The 18,532-nt window shown below is 48.1% G+C and overlaps 1 protein-coding gene across 2 annotated transcripts; it reads left to right on the forward strand.

Annotated features, from left to right (window-relative positions):
* Positions 1-979: 979 nt before the first annotated feature.
* GPRC5A (G protein-coupled receptor class C group 5 member A) lies at positions 980-18,161 on the forward strand. Of its 2 annotated transcripts, none has more exons than XM_042945844.1 (4): positions 980-1,207; positions 13,952-14,880; positions 17,180-17,238; positions 17,532-18,161. In XM_042945844.1, exons 2-4 carry the CDS (start codon positions 13,959-13,961, stop codon positions 17,622-17,624), a joined length of 1,074 nt encoding a protein of 357 aa, XP_042801778.1. In that variant the 5' UTR covers positions 980-1,207; positions 13,952-13,958; the 3' UTR covers positions 17,625-18,161. The 2 variants fall into 2 exon arrangements, with proteins under 2 accessions (XP_042801778.1, XP_042801779.1); XM_042945845.1 differs by lacking the exon at positions 980-1,207 and adding an exon at positions 1,697-1,879.
* Positions 18,162-18,532: the final 371 nt, after the last annotated feature.

The following is an 18,532-nucleotide window of genomic DNA, read 5'->3' on the forward strand; positions in this document are numbered from 1 at the left end:
TAACCAGGAGTGCCAATGGGCACCTTAAAAGCACAGAACTTCCCCCTCCCCCAAGGCTTTGGGGTAGAGCCTTGCCTGAGCCTTGACACTGAGGGGTAGCCACTCAAGGATTGTTTGACAAGTAAACAAAGACAAGTTTCAGTAGGATTGGCTTGATAATGGAAGAGGGGTGGGCAGCGAGGGAGGCGGAACCGGACACCAAAGGCAAATTCCTTTATTTCATAATTTTATCTGGCGTCCCCATTCTCATCAACCTGCCTGGTCAAGGCTCTTAGAGAGGTAGTTAGGGAAGTACAGAGATAGTGAGGTCTCCACCCTGGGACGGCACTAATGCTGCCCACCTGAGGACAGTTCGACAGGTGGAGTTTGCGGAGCTGACTCCGGACCCCGAGGAATCTTCCTTGGTTTCGACCTGGCTTTGGCTGGGGCGCCAGAGAGAGCGGTCACCTCCTTGCCCCGCCTGGCTTCCCATCCTGCACTGGTGGGGGAGAGTGATAGGCTAAGCTAAGAGGAAAGGTGAGGAAATCGAACTTCTCCCGCACCACGGCAGGAAGGGCCACCTGGAGGTCAGCTCTCCTTCCTATTTAACACACACGCGCGCGCACGCGCCGGCCGTGGGACCCAGGAGCTAACCCAGGCGCCACGACCTGGCTGGCCCAGGCCCTTGTCGGAGAGGGGTGCCCGGCGGGGAGGGCGGGTGTGGCTCTCCCCCACCCCGAACCCGGACGTGACAGCTTGCGGGACGATAACGAGAGGTCCCCTCTGGCCACTTTTCCCCCCGGGGCCTTGGGACCTGCCCGTGCGCGCGTCCCGCAGCAGTTTGGATGCGCCAGGCGGCGGCCCGGGGGGTGGTTCCTCCTGTCCAAACCACCCCCCCCCCACCCGCTTCAAGGGTGACTGTGCCGCTGACGTCAGGCGACTTTTGGTTCATACCCTGGCACGGGGACTTTATTTTCATAACAGCATGCAGTGCCGCGGAACTGGAATAGGCGTGTCCTCTCCCCCTGACCCTCTCCCGCCCCGTGTCCCTCTGCTCACCCCCTCGCTTGCTCCCTCCCTCCGGCGACGGCTGCCTTTATAACCGCTCAGCGCTGCGAGGGCGGGATAGCTGCCTGCGGGCTTCTCCAGCAGCTAGGGGCTCCTGTGCCGCCTCCGACGCGCGCGAAACAAGCAGCCCAAGTTCACGCGCCACGGCCAGGGCAGAAGGGTGAGTGAGGCGCGCGCGGCCCGGGGCGCCCTCTGCCTCCAGATTTAAATCCTTGGGGAAGTGCGGCGTTGGGAGGGGTGGGATACAAGAAAAGAGAACTCCTGGTAATGGACTACAGCTGGCTGTGAGAAAAAAAAAACAACCCAAGAATGGAATTTCTCTAGTTTGGTTAACTGAACTCAGAATCCCCGCCCTGAGGTTCTCAGGCTGAGAAAGAGGCGGAGAGCAAAAAAATTAGTCGGGATAATATTTGTGCTCAGACACGTTTACAAACTCCTAGCAGGTGGAATCCTGGCTGGGCACGTGAGCAGCTTGGGGATCACACTTAGGGAAGAGAAAAGAAGACCGATTTTTAGAGGATGGGATTGGGGGTGGAGAGGGTTGGGAGTTGGGGGTGGAGGGAGGTAGGAGGAGGGACATAGTGACAGTTGCTACTTCACTCAGGTACTGAAAAGTTTTGATTTGTGTTCTCCTTTCACAATAAGCAGACCCTTGTGAATTTTGGGAAGCAGATCGTTGAAGCCACCCCTTCTCTTGATGAGAGTGTCAGGCTGTCAGTCCCACAGCTCTCCTTCCCTGGCTGTCCTTTAAGTTGCTCAGGAACCTTGGGGCTGATGGAAGTTGAATATCCAATAACAGCCCACTTTCTGGCAACAACTAGATAGGACCCAGGTATGGCCCCAAAGCTGTCCAAGATACTCCCTTAAACATCTACTGGGGGAAGGGTGTGTGTGTGTGTGGTGGTGGTGGTGGTGGGGGTGGGGGTGGGGGTAACATAGGGCTAGTAATAGAGAAAGCCTGCTTAGGACCAAAGAATTGGAAGGCTTTTCTGTTCCTGGCTTCTTTCCAGGCTGATTTTCTCCTTAGAGGGTTTGTAAAGGCCACACCTGTTGAAGGGTTCAATTGAATCAGACACCAATGTGGGCTCACTCCTGAAGGGCAATACTTGAACCACTTCAGATACATTGGGCTGGGACCCATGGGAGGGTTGAGAATGGGGGTCAGGTCTCCCCCCTCCAGGTCTGTGTGCTGGCTATCACTAGGAGAGGGATGGAATGACAGAAAGGAACAGTCAGCAGCGGCATTACCTGGGAAGCAGAAAGGCTCCTCTGAGGATATGGCCAGATGTGTGTGTGCTCAGAGGGCAGATAGGAATGAGCGTGACATTTCTGGGAAGTGCGCTCAGTCTTGAGTCAGAATACTGATTTCTCATCCAGGCTCTGCGGGAACCTGCAGCTGTGAGGAGGCCAGGGCCTGAGCCTTGAGTTCCTCCTAAGGGGTCTAGGCAAGGCCCCCATCTCCTTCCCATGGCTGAGATTCTAGCCCCTCTGTATCTGCATGTGTCCCTTTGGGAATCTTCTTTGGAGTTTGCTTCTTAGTGTTCCACTACTTAGTGAAAATTGAAGATGAATTTTGACTGTGATTTCATTTTTCTCATTTTGGAAGTTTGCCTTCAGGTCCAGTTCTGTTTAAAACCCAGACTGAGCTGAGGAAATGGACAGGAAATGATGTGCTGGTATATTAGGACCTTAAAAAACAATGAATTGAATAGTATTTTCATCTGAAGGATCTCAGATTTTCTGAGCAGTTTGGTGTATTTGTTTCTACTTTTATTTCTGTATTTATTGCTTTGTGGTCAGAATACATAATCTGTATGTTTCTTATTTTAGAATTTCAGATTTTTTTGTGGTTTAAAACATGCTGTTTTTGTAAATATTTCATAACCATTTCAACAGAAGCAATCATATAGAAAGGGGTTGGTAAACTAGTTCCATGGCCAAACACAGCTCACTGCCTCTTTTTGCAAATAAAGTTTTATTGGAACACAGCTATACTCATTTTTCTATGCATTATGTATGGCTGCTTTCAGCCCTGCAAACCCTAAACTACTTATTATTTGGATCTTTGCAGAAAACGTTTGCTGATCACAGATACAGACGATCGGAATTATATGATTAACAATGGAGATCTAATAAGAACATAGAGACTATTTCAATTAAAGTGTCCATAGAACATTTATAAAAAGTTATCGTATTATTACTCTTGTATTTCATCTGCCAAGGACTGATAAAGAATATGAAAGTCTCCTAGAAATATTAAAATCTCCTATAACTATAGTATTTCTTTTAATTTCTCCTTGTATTTCCAGTAGCTTTTGTTTTATGTATCTTGATGCTATGTTATTTAGTGCATAAAAGTTTATGATAGTTGTATCTTCAATGTGGAGTATCCTTAATGATTATAAAGTAAGCTTTTTAGTTCCTACAATGTCTTTTTGCCTTAACTAAACTTTGTGTGATATTAATACTTCAACTCTTACTTAATTTTCTAACCTTCAGCAAGCTATTTAATTTTGTACTTGATACATAATACCTGCTAAAGAAACACTATTTCTTATTGCTTATTTTTGTGTTTATTTACATTTTTCCTTTGTTTTTTCTTTTTTCAAAATGAAAAAGTTACCATTTACATTTATTATAATAATTGTTGCTTGCTATTGCCATATAATTTTTGGTCACATGGTCTGCTCTCTCAATCTTTTCCCACATTAGGTAGTCTATATTGTATCTTTAGATCGAGTAGGGTGCTAAGTGAGTGGTCATGCCATTCTTAGGGCTTAGAAATACAGGCTTGTAAGGAAAGATGATAAGTTTAGCTTGGGACTTGTTGGATTGAACACGAATATGTTATTTATATATATAAAATATTTAGAAGAAGGCATCTTTGAGAGCTGTGAGCTGGTATACCAGTATGGACTTTACTTTATCCACCTATTTTCTGGAAATTTTATTTCTTAAAATCCTGGGCCTAAAAGATTTGGAAGTTTCACTCAAAATATTATTTTCTTTTAAAGATTTCTAGTATTTTATATTCCAGCAATTTATTTCACAGAAATCTAAAGTTCATATTCTTTGTTTAGAATGGAGGAAGATGGTATGTAATGTCTCCAGGGAACTACCCGAAAGTAAAGAAACTGGGATATACACTGTAGTTATACTTGTTTAGATCTGCCTACGGTGGTAAGGTAACTTATTTTCTCTCAGTTACTACAAAAGGAACTCAATTTAGTGATGTTATTCAGAGGTTATTCATAAGCTGATGCCATAATCACTTTTATGTCATCAGAATTAGGATGACTACCCAGAACAGGGGATCCTGGAGATTTCCCTGTAGACACTTTCCACTTATAACTAATCCTTCATCATGGGCAGAGACATTCCCTTGAGACTCCACCCTTGTCTTAGAATTCAGCCTAGATAAAAAGATGAGGATAAGCATCAGCTTGTATTCATCTTCCAAAATTCTTCTTCCCCATTAACTCACACTTGCCAATAAATAACTTGCTTTGAGTAGATATTCAGTGGCCAGTCTTAGTCCAAAACATTTGCTCAGTAACCCCTGTGCAGAGCATATAGTGAGGAGAATACCAACAAATAGAAAGTTTGCTGTTTCCTTTAAAAAGCTTGTTATCTGATAGTTGAGTCAGCATTGATATTAATGTGTTGTATAAAACATATATGTGGAAAAACTTGAGTATCAAGAAATAATCGCAAAAACTATGACGAGAGTTGAGAATACATTTAGAATGAGATGGGACTAATAATTTTTAAAATTATTATTATTACATTATTATTACCTCAAGATAGGGGTAAGTTTTGAGTTATATTTCAAAGCAATATGGTAAATGGATTGTGAAGAGGAGGGGAAGGGTCTTTCTGGTTGGGAGAACAATGCACGTGCTGAGGCAAAAAGCAGGACTTTGTCACAATCCCCTTCTGGATAGAAATACTCTTGGAAGATTGGTTTGCCTTGCATGGAGGTGGGGCCGGGAGTTAGGAAGGGTTGGGAGGACCAGTTGGAGAAAAGCCATGAAGCTCTGGAACTGAATCTGTTATAACAGAAAATAAGGTGCTAATATGTTAATTCAAAGATCCCTTCCCAAGCCTTCCCTTCTTTGTTCCCCTTACAGACCACTTTTTTTTTTTTTTTTTTTTTGAAGCTGCTCCTTGGCTTCTGGGAAACCAGTCCACTCAGGCTTATTATGATGATTGTTTTTTTACCAACCCCTGATCGTTAGAAAAAACAAATTTTTTTTTTAATTTTAGAGAGAGAATGAGCAGGGGAGAGGGACAGAAGGAGAGAGAATCTTAAGCAGGCTCCATGCTCAGCACAGAGCCCCATGCAGGGCTCCATCCCACAACCCTGGGATTGTGACCTGAGTAGAAATCAACCGAGCGCTTGACCAACTGAACCACGCAGGCGCCCCAATCCCTGATCAAGTTTTAAACCATCTTTTGTCGACCGCTGCGTTGGGGAGATGGTGTTCCCCTGGTTCTGCCCTGGGCCCCCTACCCGCCGTACTTGTTCCCAGTGTGATCTTGTTCTCCTCCCAAGGCTTCAGATACCTCCTCTAGGTCCACTCTGTACTTACAGCCCAAACCTCTCCGGAGCCTCAGACTTGCATGTCTAAGTGCAGAGGGGGTCAGCACAACCAGGTCCTGGAGCCTGGCTTCTAAGCGCCATGAGATCTTGGGCAAGTTATTTTAATTTCTCTGTGCCTCAACTGCAGAAAGGGGACATAATAATAGGGTTGTTGTGAGAAGGCAGGAATGTGTGGCCCGGAGTAAACTCTCAGGAGGACTTTGTGTTGTCCTTTCTGGATGCCTCCAGTTGCACGTTCCATATTCATCTTAGATTCCACACGACCACGCTTGGCATCGGTCCTCACCCGCCTGCATTTCTAGGCTCCACGCAGTTGCCTAAGCCAGAAATCTGGGAACTAACCTACCTTCCTAAAAATCTCCCACTCTTTGCTGCTTATCTTTCATGCTTCACCTCCCTGGTCTCTGTAGCATTAAAAAACAAAAAAGAAACCCGTTAGGTAGAATGGATCACTGTTTTCCATGTGCACTTAGCATTCTCTGCACAGCCCGTGACTCCTTTTTTGTATGTCACCGTGACTCTGTTGGGTCTCCCAGGGGCAGTAGACATACTTTTGGTCTGTGTGACTTAGCACAGTACCTAACACATTTATTTTTAGGCATTTATTTTTTAAAAAAAATGTTTAGTGTTTATTTTTACTTTTCAGAGAGAGAGAAAGGGAGAGGGCAAGCGAGCAGGGGAGGGGCAGAGAGAGAAGGAGACACAGAATCCGAAGCAGGCTCCAGGTTCTGAGCTGTCAGCACAGAGCCCGACGTGGGGCTCGAACTCGTGAACTGTAAGATCATGACCTGAGACAAAGTGGGACCCTTGACCAACTGAGCCACCCAGGCGCCCCACAGAGTGGGCATTTAAATGCGTGTTGATCAAGTGTAGTATTGCTCACTGTGGAGACTTCTCAGAGCCGGTTTAAGTGGAGAGAGGCAGGAGTTGGGGGGCAAAGCTTCAGAGTTCATCACCGTGATTTCGATATGAAATGAAAAATTACATTATGATTAAGGCCACTCATAAAGGGATAGTCTTCTCAGCTCTGTGAAACTGGGCACAGTAACTTCTAAGAGTCTGTCTTCTCACGTATAAAATGGGTTGTAGGAATAGTAAATGAAGCAATAAATGTGAAAACATGTAAATGAGAGAATCCATACAAAAACATAAACCCTCAGCAGGGTGCCTACCTCCGGGGAACTCACGATGTGGCCGGAGTCATTATTTTTATTCATAATTGTATTGGGACTCTTGCGCTACATTGAATGAGGCAATTCAAGAAAAAGAGAGAAAATTAAAATGCTAGAAAATCACAGGTTTTCCTGGCTCAGGTAGAGGGGACTCAGCTTCAACAAACACTAAAGTTATTTGGTATCATTCCCCAGGCACCGCTGAGAGGTAGGTATTGTCTTCTTCATTTTCAGATGAAAGAATGAGATATGTCTCATAAGGAGGAAGATAAGATTGGCTTTGGCTAGGCTCTGGGCCCCAGGTTATTCACGCTCAGATACGGTGGGGGTGGGGTGGAGGGGGGTGTGGCCCAGGCAACCAGCTTGGGCAACCTTCCAGGTCTGGGCATCAGGAGCTCTAGACCTCATTCTCGCCCCCCTGGGAAAAGAGGAGAGGAGTCTTGGGGAAGCTGGGGGACTCATCAATGCTGGCATTTGTTCTTGCATACCAGCTAGGGCCTTGGGTCTGGCAAGAGCGGGCCCGGGTCTAAGGTCAGTATTGCTCTGCTACCTGGTGGCCTCGTCCTACAGGTGAGCCTTTACCTGGTGGCCCTCTCCTTGCTTGGCCTGCGCTCGGACCCTCAGTCACCTCCAGCCCTGTTTTGGGGTTTGGTTAGGAATTGGCAGGGCATGTCCTTTTAATGACAGGAGGTGGGGCGAGGAGAAGAATGAGGGGGAGGGAGAAAGAGATTTGGGAATTGTCTAAAAGGAGTTTTCTAGAGGGATGAACAGTGAAGCTGGAGGTGGGCTCACACCATCGAGTTCAGCACCCCACCCTCATTTTTCAGAGGAGGGGAGGGAGGTTCCTGGAGATAGTGTCCACACAGAAGGCAGCTGAAACCCCTTCTTTCTGAAAGGGCGGGGTGAAGACAGGGCTTGGTCTTGAGCCCAGGAAGTGACTTCCTGCCTCCCCCTTCCTCCCTTCTCTCCCTCCCTCCTTGCCTTTCTTCCTCCCCTATCACCTCTTCCTCTTATTGTCCTTTCTTTCTCCCTTTCCCCTCTCTTTTTTCTTTTTAACGTTTCTTTTTTTTTTTTTTTTTTCTTTCATGCCCTGACTCATTCCAGAAGGGTTTAGGACAGCGCCAGGCGACTTCAAGGTCTGTGTGGTAGGTGTTGTTGGATTATTGGACCGTGAGTTGTTAGCTTAGTTAGCAGCTGTAATAAGTGAAGGGGGTCTCACCCTTATGACTCAAGGCCCTTTCCTGTGTCCCAGGTCAGAGGCTACATACTTTAAAACTGTACCATGTTCCTGCCAAGTACAGGGTTTAGTCATCAGGGAGTTGGGTGGGAATGTGGACTGGATTCTAGTAAATCTCTCTCTGCTTCCTGGGAAATCTCAGGACTCATACTTTCCTGGGAGACACCTGGCGTCATTCAGATAGGAGCACAGTTCCAGACATGGCCCAGAGCCCCTAGCCTCGGACCCGAAGTGTGTTTTAGACAGCCCACATGAGGAGGACAGGAGGAAGGGAGGTTGGGACTCGGGACAGTGAACGGGGAGCTAGCAAGGAAACCAGGTACGACCCACCCTACCCACGCTGTCCCCTGAGCATCCCCTCCTCTCCCAGCGGACTCCACTTCTATCCCTGAACACACTCGTCCATCCTACTTAGGCATTTACCATCTATCAGGTTAGAGACTGGGGAGAAACACTTAACAACTCAGTCCCTGCCATCAAAGAGACTTTCAGTCAGGAAGAAGACACAGACTTTTCAATAGGTATTGCAGGGCTGTGTGAACAGGGCTATGGTAGGAAGCGCAAGAGGCAGGCAGGGCTGAGGACGCAGAGCCTTACACTTTTGTGCAGGATTATGGCTCTTCCCCCCTGGCTGCCGATAGAGCCGCTCAGAGAGGACAGGCCTGGAGCGGGAGGGGGGGTGTCTTCTGAAGGGGTCCAGGTGGAGGGGACTGCCTTAGGGCTCAGAGGAGTGGAATATTCAAGAGCTCCTGAAGAGATGTCATCCGCAGGACATGAATGTTGGGTTTGCTAATGTGGGATGGGGATTTCTCAGGCCATTTCCCAGCTCTGAGGTGGATCTTAAATTGGCTTTTGGTGCCTCTGCCTTGGGCTCACCGACGGGAGCCCCCCGCGCTGCCTCCTGCCCTTCTTTCTCCTCTTCCACGGCCTTCTCTCCTGCCCTGCCTGCTGCAGTGGAGCGCATGTGGCCAGTGTGCAGGAATCTGAGGGTATTATGCGTAACTTGAACAGCTGGAGCAGCTCACAAGGGCAGGCCGCGTGCCTCGGTGGATTTCATCTGTGCTCAAAGCCTAGCGCATTTCCCGAGTGTTGATGGAGTCACCCCCCTCACCCTCGCCAATGGCAGGGCCCCTGGCTTTAAAGTCCTTACCAGACATAGGGCTCTACGGGTGTAATGTTGGAGTTAGAATTCTGGTTTGAATTCAGAACTGGATTCAGTTGACCCTGCCTTGTCCTAGCGGTGTGACTTTGGTGAGCCAGCTGACTTGTGTCTCAGTGGCTGCAGTTGGAGGACAGGGATAATGGGGGTATGAGCTATAGCAGAAGGTGGTTGTGAGGGTTCAATGGGTAGAGTGCAGAAGGGCATGCCTCACCCCTGCTGAGAATGAGTTAGTGGTGAGACGTCCTCTCCCTGTTCAGAGCTGTCCAAGAGTAAATGGCTCCTTGCAGCCCCCATTCAGACTTCGTAGGAGGTAGTCTTTTCCTGATGGGACCCCAAATCTCTCTGCCCTTGACTTTGGTTACAAGCGATGGCCAAATAACCCGTGGTCTCATTCCATTTTCTTTTTCTTGCTCCCGCCCTGAGGTTCCTCTCTAGCTCCTGGCAGTTTGTTTTCCCAAATGCTCATTGCTTCCCTTTCCCCCTCAAACCTTGCTTTCTAGAAGTCCTTCGTAGCTTCTCAGAACCCCGTCCTTTCCCCCAGCCACCTTCCTGGTGTCTTTTCCTCATCTGGGCCACTCCCTGGGTGACACAGGGCCTTCCCCATACAGAGCTGCTTGTTAATGAGTCCAGTGAGTTTTATTTTCCTCTGACCAAATTCAAAGTACTTAGGACACTTTAGACCCATTGCGCAATGCCTGTCGTGCAGGGGAAGAGGTGGAGGAGGGCTAACGGAGGTGAAGTAAGGATAATTCCAAAAAAATTAGTCACTCAGATAAACACGTATTTACTAAGAAAAATTTTAAAAGGACAGTTGTGAGAGAATTGGGAAATATGAACCCTAACTGGATATTTGATATTAAAGGGTTATTGTTAATTTTTAAAGGGTGGTTAAGTTAAAAAGGAGTTTTATCTTTTAGAGATACATGAAGTGTTTAAGTATGAAAGGATATGATGTCTGCGGTTTGCTTAAAAACAATCTAGTGAGGGATGCCTGGCTGGCTCAAGTCAGTAGAGCATGGGACTCTTGTTCTCAGGGTTGGGGGTTTGGGCCCCACGTTGGATGTAGAGTCTACCTTAAAATAAATGGATAAATAAATTTTTTAAAAATCTAGTGAGGGATACCTGGGTGGCTCAGTTGGTTAAATGTCTGACTCTTGATTTTGGCTCAGGTCATGATCTCATGGTTCGGGTGTTCAAACCCTGCATTGGGCTCTGAGCTCAGAGCAAAGAGCCTGCTTGGGGTTCTCTCTCTCCCCCTCTGTCTGCCCCTCTCTCAAAACAAATAAATAAACTTAAGAAAAAACCTAGTGAGTGGGTGGGGATGTGGATGAAGCAAAATTGGCCATATATTGGTAATTTGTGAAACCAAGGGATGAGTCCAAGGGGTCTCCACCATATTATTCTTTTTTTGTGAGTATGCTTGAAAATTTCAGCATCTCTTGGGGCGCCTGGGTGGCGCAGTCGGTTAAGCGTCCGACTTCAGCCAGGTCACGATCTCGCGGTCCGTGAGTTCGAGCCCCGCGTCAGGCTCTGGGCTGATGGCTCGGAGCCTGGAGCCTGTTTCCGATTCTGTGTCTCCCTCTCTCTCTGTCCCTCCCCCGTTCATGCTCTGTCTCTCTCTGTCCCAAAAATAAATAAAAAACGTTGAAAAAGATTAAAAAAAAAAAAAAGAAAGAAAATTTCAGCATCTCTTTAAAAATAGTGTTTTAAAGGCACTTCAGGGACTGTTTCTCCGTCTCCCGTGCATGATTGGGGATGGGAGGTGGAGGTGAAGTTGAGGGACATAGGGTTTCTCCCCTCTCCACACCCATGGCCCATTGCTCTTGTTGGACTCTGTTCTGTGGATGCCAGGAGGCCCCTACACAGCATCCCCCACCCGGAAAGCTGCCACCACAAGGGAGGGGCCCGGAGCTCTAAGCTGGGGGCGGGAGGTTTCTGCCTCACTGTTCCTCTGTCCAGCACCATAGGTGCCCTTCAGGCAAACACCTCGTCAGTCTCTGACAAGATTTAGTCATCAGGCCCAAAGTCCTCCATAGTTTTCCGTGATTATGATGACTACCCTCAAGGGACGGCACTACCTTGAAGAGTGGGGAAGGGACAGTTGCGGGGCAGGGCTGGGAGGGTGAGATACCTTTCTTGCTGGATGCAGCCTTCTGACTGATCTGAGAGGAGAGGAGAGGTGAGTGAGGATGAAATGCACATGGCCTCGGTCCCTTCCCTTTTGTGCACCGTGTTTGAACTCAACGGGGGTTCTTTCTCTTCCATATTCATGGTGCGGACCAGTAAGCGGGGTCTGCACCTCCTTTCTCCCTAGCTCCATGGAGTGGACATTGGTATGCAAGGCAGATCAGACTTCGGGTCCTTGTGTTTCAGGAGTTGCCTATATCTAAGCTCAGTTGCCTTCCTTCTTCCTCCCTTTTTGTATTCTGCACTGCCCTGAAGACCCATCCTTTGCTCTGTGCTCTGCACGGTAGGGGCGACTGTGGTATAATTTCCATGGGGTAGAGTGCAGTGACACTCAACCTATTGAGCCACCAGGTGCCCCCAGATTTTGTATCTTTAAGGGAAGCAGATGTTGGAATTCTGTCTACACTGAGGAAGCTGCTCATTTGCCCTGTACAGTCAGTGAACAGTGGCCTGTTCTATATCTCACTGTGCTGTTCTCTGACTTGTGGTTTGATCATGAGGACATAAAATGGAAGGAGAAGGGAGGGTGTTGTTTTTCCATTGGGTTGATCACATAATCCCATAGAGCCATGAAGGGCCAGAGAAGTCTTGTCTATAAGCGTGTATGGGCATGTGGTGAAGAAATTCTGAGCTGTTTTTTCTGCTACAAGGAAAGAAGCAGGATCCGGCAGATGTTTTATACCTTTTCCTGCTTCCCAATGCCAGTGGCTTCCCTTCTTTCAATTCCTTTCTTCACAGGCTCTCCCTACTTGGCATTAGCAGAAGCCGAGATCTTTCACGGGTGATTTTCTGTGTGTGTGTGTGGGGGGGGGGGGGGCGGTTCTCAGTGAGCCTACCCTTCCCCTACCTCTGTCCTCTGCTCCCTGTCCCAACCATATTTCTCTTCTAGTCAGTTCAGGACTCTTCATTGTTGAGTGAGAAATCCTATCAGGAAAAGAAAAACTAAAGCCCCACCCCCCCACCCCACCCCCCACAAAAAAAATCATGCACAAATAGCATACAACAAACCAAAAGTAATTGTGTCCTAGAAACTAATAAACAGCCAGATAATTCAGAACAAATTTTGTTGACAAACTTTAAAGCCTTAGCACTTTTGAATTTCAGCATCTTACTTGACATTGACTTTGGGGTTTGAGAACCATACATTTTTGGGAAATGTACAAACTCCTTCTCTCTTCCTATGTCTCAATTTATCTTCCCACTGTGCCCTGAATTCTTAGGAATTAGATTTCATGGGGTTCGGGAAATCAGCTGGGTCTGAAATTGACATGAAGGTTGTGGGAGCAGAGAAGGAAGCGGACCTGGGAGGTCAAGGAGAGATATATAGGAAGTCATCTGCTATATAGCCAGTCAACTCTGATTGTCTTTGAGTGGGTGAGCAGATTACCTGCTTTGTGGATCATCTATCCCCTGGGAGCTCCTAGCCTGTATGGGGCTGAACCAAGTGGAATCAAGACCATAAACAGAACTGGTTTATGGGGCATCTGATAAGGGAGAAAAAGGGGAGGAGGTAAGAGAGAGAGACAGAGAGAATGACAGTATCTCAGTTTGCATTTAAGGCCAACTAGAACTCACTTGAGTGGTAGTACCTGGAATAGTTGAGAGCATAGATCCTAGAATTTGACCTATATTCAAATGCTGCTTCTGCTATTTCCTTGTATATGATGTTGGGCAAGAAACTTGACCTGTCTCTGCCTCAGTTTTTTCATCTGTGATACAGGGCTATTTTTTTTTTTTTTTTTTTTTACCTCCTAGAGCTGCTTTGACATTAAACTAGTATATACGAAACGTGATTAGAAGAGTTTCTGATCCACAGAAAAAATGAGCATTAGCTATTCGTAATATGTTTCATTGGATTATCCACCGTTGTTTTGTGTCCTTCAGGGTGTCCCTCCTTACAGATAGTTAATAAAGAACTCTTTCTGACATAGAAGACTCTTTCCATCGCTTTTTGGAATGAGTAGAGCCATCCTTACAAACCTCAAGGGGGGGAAAAACCCTTGTAATATGTGACAGCAAAGCTGAAGTCGAGGATCCCATGGTGGTGAAGGGAATGTTTGGCCTTCTGTAGAGAAATTTACAGGAAAGAATGGGGTGCTTACAAATGTCTGAAACAGAGGCAAAGGTGGAGAAAACCTTGAGACTGGCAAGTTATGATTAAAGCTTTAAGCTTAGAGATTTTCATGTTCGATAATTCCTGAGAAAATACTAGCCAAAAGTATCAGGATCCCTGGCAAGGTATTTGTGACATATTTTTTTGAAATGAGACCCTGAAATTCCTCAGCAGAGCACTGAGTCGTCTGGCGTCAGGGTACATATTAATATAGTTTAATTGTGGGGAGATTTGTCTTTTCCCTCCATCAGTCTGTAGAATTTGCCATGAGAGGTGGAGAAAAGTTAGTAGCTCCATCTAACGTAGCGAGTTCAGAGACAAAACCCCGGCCAAACATGTAAAAGTTTTCCCTAATCTTTTGGGTCCCCTGTGCCTGTCCGAGTTTGTTAGGAGACTCACCGCCCCTCCCCCCAACTTTGCGTTTATGCAGGACCAGAATGGCCACGACATCCCCTAGTGGTTGCCGCTCAAGCCTGGACGCCAAGTACCACAGACTTTGTGATACCACTCAAATCTGGGGCATTGTCCTAGAAGCGGTGGCCGCAGTGGGGGCTGTGACCTCGGTGGCCTTCATGCTCGGTCTCCTGATCCTCATCTGCAAGGTGCAGGACTCCAACAGGCGAAAAGTGCTCCCGACCCAGTTTCTCTTCCTGCTGGGTGTGCTGGGCATCTTCGGCCTCACCTTCGCTTTCATCATCCAACTCGATGGCAGTACAGGGCCCACCCGCTTCTTCCTCTTCGGCGTCCTCTTCTCCCTCTGCTTCTCCTGCCTGCTGGCTCATGCTTTCAACCTGACGAAGCTGGTGCGTGGGAGGAAGCCCCTGTCCTTGCTGGTGATGCTGGGCCTGGCCGTGGGCTTCAGCCTGGTGCAGGACGTCATCGCTATCGAGTACATCGTCCTCACCATGAACAGGACCAATGTCGCCATCTTCTCTGAGCTTTCTGCCTCTCGGCGCAATGAAGACTTTGTCCTGTTGCTCACCTATGTCCTTTTCTTGATGGCGTTGACCTTCCTCACGTCCTGCTCCATCTTCTGTGGATCCTTCACTGGCTGGAAGAGACACGGGGTCCACATCTTCCTCACCATGGTTCTCTCCATTGCCATCTGGGTGACGTGGATCACCCTGCTCCTGATTTCTGCCCTTGGCCCCGAGTGGGATGATACCACCCTCAGCTCAGCCCTGGTTGCCAATGGCTGGGTTTTCCTGTTGGCTTACATTGCGCCCGAGTTTCAGCTGCTCACGAAGCAACGGAACCCCATGGATTACCCTGTTGAGGATGCGTTTTGTAAACCTCAGCTCATGAAGCAGAGCTATGGTGTGGAGAACAGAGCCTACTCTCAAGAGGAAATCACTCAAGGTACAGAGCACGGCGGGGTGAGAATTCCTTGTAGGAAGATGGGAGAGAATCATAGGATATTGGTTGTTGTTTTGTTTTGTTTTTACATTTTTATTTATTTTTGAGAGACAGAGAGAGACAGAGCACAAGTGGGGGAGGGGAAGAGAGAGAATGAGGCACAGAATCCGAAGCAGGCTCCAGGCTCTGAGCTGTCAGCACAGAGCCCGATGCGGCGCTCGAACTCACAAACTATATGATCGTGACCTGAGCTGAAGTCAGACGCTTAACCGCTTAACCTGAGCCACCCAGGCACCCCAGAATCATAGGATATTGTAACTGTAAGGAACATTCACGATTATCCAGGTCATACCCCTGACAGAACAGACAGGGTCCCCAAGGCTCATCCAGCTGGTTAGAGTTCTAGTAGAACTAGAAGCTGGCCTCTGGAGTCTTAATCTAGTACTTTCTACACAATACCCTGTGGGTTTCTCTGAGTCAAAATAAGTTGGGGCAAAGGAATGACTAGAAACATCCCTAGAGACCTGTAGGCGAGATTGTGTTCTTTATGAAAGATAGCTGGGTGTTCCTTCCAGAAACGTGAAGCCTTTATAGATTTGAATGCAGAAAGCCAAGCCATGATTCCTTGCGGTAGGCACAGAGCACAGAGGAGGGAGAAAGCCCTTTTACCACAAACCCGCAGAAATCTCCATAAAGTTACTGAGGGTTCTGATTTATCCTGCACAGCCACATCTTACTGCGTGTCTCTGGGCCCACGGGAGGGAAGAGATTGTATCTGACATAAAAGAATCCAATGATTTTGCTCTTGCCTGAAGTCACGAGTAACCAGGTGTTCTGTTGTTCTCTCAACAGAAAGAGGCTACACCGACAGCTAGAGACTGCCCTTGCCCTTAGGGACCTATCCGTTGGTCTGTGAGGTGTCCACTGCTCTCTGGGCCTAATCAAGGGTCCCTGAGGTTTACACCGACCTCTGGGGGGGATGAGTTCGGGAGAGGAGTGAGGGACCTCCAAGGCTAGGTTCTTAGGTTCAGCTGACAGTTTCCTCTGCTCTTGAAGCCCAAGGTGCACAGCTTCCTGGTGCTTCTCACGGGAGCTGTGATTCCTCTCCCGGGCGCTTGGAAGGCCAAAGGGAAACAGGGGCGGCTGGAGGGGATGTCTTAGCACCCATCCACTCCTGTCCATTCTCACGGCTTCACTCTGTCACCGCGCTCCTGGACTCCCTGTTATCATTCCCTAGCTGCGATTCCTCCCTTTCATCCTTCCTTCCATCCATTTTGTAGGCCACCCGTTCCCTTCCTCTCCCCTAAAATACTTCTCTGGCTACTACATGTTCCTGCTCGCAGACGTTGCTGGCTGTCTAAGATCCACCATGTTGACTTAGGGAGGCTTTTCCCAGCGAGAACCCAACAACCACGGAAGCTGTGCTCTCCGTCCGAACAAACCAAGTCACTCAGTGCCTTTCCCTGCCTGTGTGTCCAGGCTCCAGGCATGCCTTTGTGCCCTGTTCTTGCCCTTTTCCAGAGCACACATTGCCCAGTCTCCTTATTCACTCCTCCCACATGCTGTAGAACTTTGAAATGCTCTTATCAGAGTCTGTCTCATTTCATAGCTATTTGTGTAGCTGTCATATATCCCTTGCTCTCCAGTGTCAGCCTCAGGCCAGGAATCCGTCTGGTTAATCCTTATATTCTCCATAGTAACACAGAGAAAGTATTTGAGGTGTTCATGGAGTAAACTGAATAGGTACACTTGGTGGGAAATCTCAGTAAACTGGAACAGGTAAATGGATTGCTTTAAATTGTATTCACGACAATTGTATGCGTTTACTCTTCTGTTCCAGAGTTTAAATCCCTCTAGTGTTCCCCAAATACCGAGAAAACAATTGCTCATAAGTTCTGCCCCCTCCCAAAGAAAGTAATAAAAATTTTTTTTCTTGCCTTGCTGGTGGTTAAGGAAGCGGGTAAATCCGTAGTGAGCTTCACTGTAGGTAACTGACAGCGCTTGGACAGCTCTGTCTGAAAAGACTGGTCTCAAGGGTGTTTTTCAAGTGGTCCTGGATTGACCACCAGTGAAAGTTTTGGGAAAGGTGCTTCCCTAGTGACCCTATGTTGGTGGTTATTCATTTATTCAACCAATATTGTGTTTGGCCCTGAGCTTGGGACAATCTCTCCCCACATGAAACTCGCGGTCTGCTGGGAAGATAGACGCTTGGATAAATGATCGAATTGGGGTAGGCACAGGCAGAAGCATGATGTGGTGGGGGGACCCTAACGCTGTAATCCCCCCTCTCCCTCTCTTTCAGGCCTTGAAGAGCTAGGTGATACGCTCTATGCTCCCTATGCCACCCATTTTCAGCTGCAGGTAAATGGTTTCTTTCTCCTGTTACACCAGCAGCGTCAGCCCCCCTGGAATGTCTGTCCTTTGGGAACACGGGCTGTAGCCACTCTCATGGCCCCTGGAAGGCCACCTTGAAAGGGTGCGGTGTCTTCCTTTCCCGTGATCTGCCTCAGGGGTTAGCACAGGACCCTGGAATGCAGGGCTTCAGGGGGAGGGTTGGGAGAAGGGGAGAGAGTTAGATTCCCGCCCAGATTGGAGCTCTGTGGAAATATCCAGGAATTGGAGTGGGTTTAACGATATGGTTGCTGCCTTTTCAGAATCGGACCTCCCAAAAGGACTTCTCCATTCCGCGGGCCCAGACTCGGACCAGCCCTTACAATGACTATGAAGGAAGGAAAGGCGGCAGTTAGCTGTTCTGAAGAGTGGGGCGAACACAGCAAGTCAGCCAACCAGGGGGGGTTCAAAGGGATGTGGGCTACACCCAGAGTCGCCTAAGGAAACCGTACAGAACCTTTTGGGACGAGCTTTCCTTCCCTTCTGGAGTTGCTGGGGGGGCTAACAGGACGGCAGGCCACAGCACTCTAGGGTTTTTCCTTCGTCCCATACTTAGGATCCGTCTTTTCAGCGGGAGGGAGTCTCAGGCAAACTCAGGGTGTGCCCCTCACTGTGCCCAGTCATTTCACAAGCGATGAGAGCTCTGCTCATCTGACCGCTTACTGGTGCAGTTAGCTGCGGGTGCCAGCCTTTCTAACTCAAGACGGGTTTTGTGAGGACCGCTTGGCCCAGAGCAGAATGGCAAATCTGGGCAAAAACAGCCAAGGCCTGTCCCTGCTGAAATCTACACTGGAGACCAACTCACTGGCACCCTCCCTTCTCGCCTGGGTAGGAGAGGCTCAAGGTCACCCTAAACGTTCTCATCTCTGGTGCTACCACAGGACCCCTGTGGGTCCGCAATTCACAGGTCACCATTCCCAAACATGCTGTCCATCTCCAGACTGAAGCTCCCCTGTACGCTTCACCAGAAGTCCCTCTTCTGTAGCTCGCCAGCGGGGAGAAGCCCGATTTCTCTTCGGCAGGAGAATCTGTGCACTGTTCTTGCTATAAACTCCTGGCACTGATCCTTCTCTCAGCCCCTTGCTCCTCAGCTTCTGTAAATAGCTCTGCATTGTGTTCACCACCTATGTCCCGCAAGTGGACATTGTCCTCCAAAGGAGAGTGTTCCGTGTGTAATAAGTTATTCACTGTTCCTCACTTGGAGACGCAATAAAGATACGGTGGCAACTCTTTGACTGTGAGAGCTGCGGTGGGACCTGAAGGA

The sequence above is a fragment of the Panthera leo genome, chromosome B4, assembly GCF_018350215.1.
Source record: "Panthera leo isolate Ple1 chromosome B4, P.leo_Ple1_pat1.1, whole genome shotgun sequence".
Classification (NCBI taxonomy): Eukaryota; Metazoa; Chordata; class Mammalia; order Carnivora; family Felidae; genus Panthera; species Panthera leo.